The 3,573-nt window shown below is 60.4% G+C and overlaps 1 protein-coding gene across 1 annotated transcript in view; it reads left to right on the forward strand.

Moving 5' to 3' along the window:
- ACSF3 (acyl-CoA synthetase family member 3) overlaps positions 1-3,573 on the forward strand; it is a 64,556-nt gene that overhangs the window by 59,615 nt on the left and 1,368 nt on the right. Inside the window, exons 7-8 of the mRNA XM_009319898.1 lie at positions 699-833; positions 1,463-1,574. Coding sequence (XP_009318173.1) covers positions 699-833; positions 1,463-1,574 — 247 coding nt within the window. The remainder of the gene's footprint in view (positions 1-698; positions 834-1,462; positions 1,575-3,573) is intronic.

Raw genomic sequence — 3,573 nt, forward strand, 5'->3', positions numbered from 1 at the left:
GCTGGAAGTCCCCAGAGCAAGGGCTGCTCCAGGGGATGGCGGGGGCTGGTGGCTGTGGGCGGGGCACGCACACGGCACTGGAGCTGCTCGGAAAGCCCCGCCGTGGCTTCGGCAGGCTGCTGGAGGCGGGTGTCTCATCGCTGGCAAGGGCGAGCGGGGAGGAAGAGGAGGCCGGGGACTATGCGATGGGGGCTGAGCAGCCCCAGTGATGGCAGAGGTCCAGGAGGAGTCACGTCCTACCGGGACGGAACAACTGAGGTCTTTGTGACTGGTGATCGCCAGGAAGGCGAGGAAGGGGCTGAACTGGAGCCTGCTTGTCTTGTGGTCCATGTCGAGAGTGCGCTGGGGAACATATCCACCCGCAGCGATGGCTCCTATTTTCATTTCTGTCATATTAAAGGACTTCTGGGTGCATAGCCTTATTCTTCCCTTTCCCTCCACAGAAAAGCAATGGCTGTCTCCCCTCTGCGTGATCCCGGGAGCAGGCTGTCATGTGGAAAAGGCTGATACCCCATCCCTGGGGTCTCTGCAGAGATGCTCGTAACCGTCACGCTTAGCGTGGCGCTCCCCACGTGCCAGTACGGGGAGCCGGGCTCAGCGCCTGCCCGGGGCATCGCCCGAGTGTCACATCCACATGTCAGGAAAGGCAGAGGAGAAGCAAGGGGACGGCCTCTGATGGAGCCTGCTTTGCTTTTCAGGAGACACGGCAGCGTACAAAGACGGCGTTTACTGGATCAAGGGCCGCACCTCGGTAGACATCATCAAAAATGGGGGGTTCAAAATCAGTGCTCTGGAGGTGGAGCGTCATCTGCTCGCGCACCCGCACATCACAGGTACGCTGCTCCCCCGGTCCCCCGTGCCGTGCCGTGCCGAGAAGGGACGGTGCGTGGGAGCCTGGCTCTAGCCACAGCCCTGGCTCAGCGGGTGCAGACGCGAGGCTGCCCGAGGGCTTGTGCCTGGAGGCTCTTTCCCAGCCTTCCCATTAGCGAGGCTGGGTCCAAGCAAAGAGCAGGCTGCATTGAAAGCTCGCTGTTACTTGTCTCCCGGGGCTGAAGCTGTGAAGCCTGCGGCCGAGTGCCGAGTCAGCAGCAGCTCTCATCTGATTTTGGAAATGAGACTATAATTAAATCTGTCCTGCCCTTGTGCATGACCCTGTATGAGGGGATGGAAGCGGTGCCCCCGGCTCCACACCACTCTGTACATCATATTCCTCCCCATTGACTCTAAATTGCTCAAACCATGGGGCTTCCTGCCTTTTCCTTGGCGAAAAGCTCCGTTCTTGGAAATTGCGTCAGCACAAAAGTCCCGTTGTTTTCCTGTACTAATATCCCATGGCATCTTCCTCCACGCACACCGCTGCTGCTGGCACTGACCAGCGGTGCTGAGCCCCTCTTCTACCCCACTCCTGGCCCCAGAAATGGCTTGGGTTTCTCAGGCCGAGTCCTCTGCTCTCTCTCTGCAGACGTGGCCGTGATCGGGCCTCCGGACATGGTCTGGGGCCAGCGGGTCAGCGCTGTCGTGCAGCTGCGCAAAGGCAAGATGCTCTCCGTGAAGGACCTGAAGGACTGGGCCAGGTAAGGTGCCGTGGGGCAGTGCCCGGCGGGCGGCACAGCATGGGGAAAGCAGGCTCAAAGCCTGCAGCACCCTCATTAGGGACATGTCAGAGGAGGGGGTGAAGGGGTGGCCAGCAGCAGCATTGTGCCTCAGGCTCTGGGGATGGAGAAAAGACCACAGCTCCAACCAGGAGGTCGCCAAGCAGGCGAGATAATGGAAGTAAATGGGCCTCTCACCCCAAAAGTGCCTTTGATAAACAACCTGGGCTCTTCCCCCGCAGCCCCGAGCCCAGCCGCCGGCAGAAAGCACAGAGCAAGCACCAGGGCAGGAGAAGCTTCATGTTTTCTCAGCAGCAAGAACATTCGCTCAGCTTTTCCCCGGTGCTGCTGCAGTCGCTCCTTGCTTGCCTTCCTACCCGCTGGAAGCTGGCCCAACCCAGTCCCCAGTTAACCCCCGAGACCTCTCCCATGGGGTTTGGAGAGGGGGGAGACACCAGAGCTCATGGACCTTTCTCGGCATCACCGCACTACTAATGATCTGTGCCTTTCTGGAGGCACAGAGCAGCCACCTGCCATCCTGCAAGGTTTCAGCGTGGAAACCCGCGCCTCCTCGTTCAAATTGGTCGGAGAGTGGCCAGTGCCGAGGTTTCGGGCATCAGCCATGTGAGCGTAAGCAGGCGGGAGCCAGGAAGCAGAATCACCAGGTTTATCACTAATATTCCATTAGCAAAATATTTAATAGCAGATTCTTTCTTTTCCTGGCAACTCCCTCCTTCAGGCTGCGGATATTTTTGGCGAGGCTGGCGCTATTTTGTAAGCGGCAGGAGCCCTTGTTTCATCAGGGGCTGCGCAGCAGCCAATTAAAGATTTCCCCTGGATCTGCAAAAATCACAGTTGGGGGAACTGCGATTTAGCAATTGCAGGGAAGACGCTAGCTGGCCGGCTGCTGCTCTGATTAAACAGTTACGTAGTGGGGGAAGAGAAGAAAACAAAGAAACCAAACCCGCACCAGGTTGCTGCTCAGGCAGAGGGGCCAAGACCGTGCCAGGGTGTCCCTCCTGCTGCTGTGCACGTGTTAACCCTCTGGCTGATTGTCACCTGGGAGTCCTGCTCCTCCCAGGGCAGCCCACGGCCGCCAGCAGCTTTTGCTTGATTTTAGTGATGTCCTCTTGCAAGCTGAGATGCCCCTTCCTGGCCAGACTCAGCCTGTCCTGGTCGGTACGGGGTCTGGTGCTCCGGGCTTCTCCATCCGGGACCCTTCGTGGCCTCAGAACGGGGCAGGAGTGATGGAGAGCGGGAAAGAGAGATCTTCACCATGCCGTGCGGTGGCTGCTCATCCCTAAGCCTCCTGGCAGGGACATCGGTGACCCCAGCAGATCCCTTCTTCCGCCGTCCACGGCTGCGCTTCGCGGGTCACCCGGCTGTTGCTCTGGGGGTCCCTGGCACAGGGCAGGGGGCTGCACTCAGCCCCCCGTGTGCTCCCCCGCCTGCCCCGGGTGGTCCCCCTTGTCCCTGCACGTCTCCTCCCATCGCCGTCCCCAGCTCTGTGGGCAGACACGTTGCTGTTCTGCCTGCACAGAGCAAGGGCAGGAGCCCTTGAAACAAAAGCCCCCAGAGGGTCGGAGGGGCTGGCCGCCCACCCGGGCTCCTCCGGGGCTGCTGCTCCCTGTCCAGCGCTGGCTCCAGGCGCAGCTCCAGCTCCCCCCGCCTGCCTCTCCCTCTCGCCCTGTCTCTCCCCTTTATTTTTTATGTCACTTACATTCGTTTGGCCCTTTTTCTCACACTCCCTGGCAGGAGACACATGTCCCTCTTCAGAGTGATTCATTTTGCCGCTTTCGCCTCCAATCGTGCTTCCCGGCAACAGGCGCCGTCCCGAGCTCGAGGCATCCATATGGCAGGGGGTGCTGGTGGCGGGCGGGGGAGGAGGGCCAGGCGATGGTTGAAGGGCTCCGCAGACTTGGCACCTCGCATTAGAGTCAGTGCCAGGATGCTGCCGGAGCCGGGCACGGCCCCAGGCTGG

The sequence above is a fragment of the Pygoscelis adeliae genome, unplaced genomic scaffold (genome assembly GCF_000699105.1).
Source record: "Pygoscelis adeliae isolate BGI_AS28 unplaced genomic scaffold, ASM69910v1 Scaffold323, whole genome shotgun sequence".
Taxonomy (NCBI): domain Eukaryota; kingdom Metazoa; phylum Chordata; class Aves; order Sphenisciformes; family Spheniscidae; genus Pygoscelis; species Pygoscelis adeliae.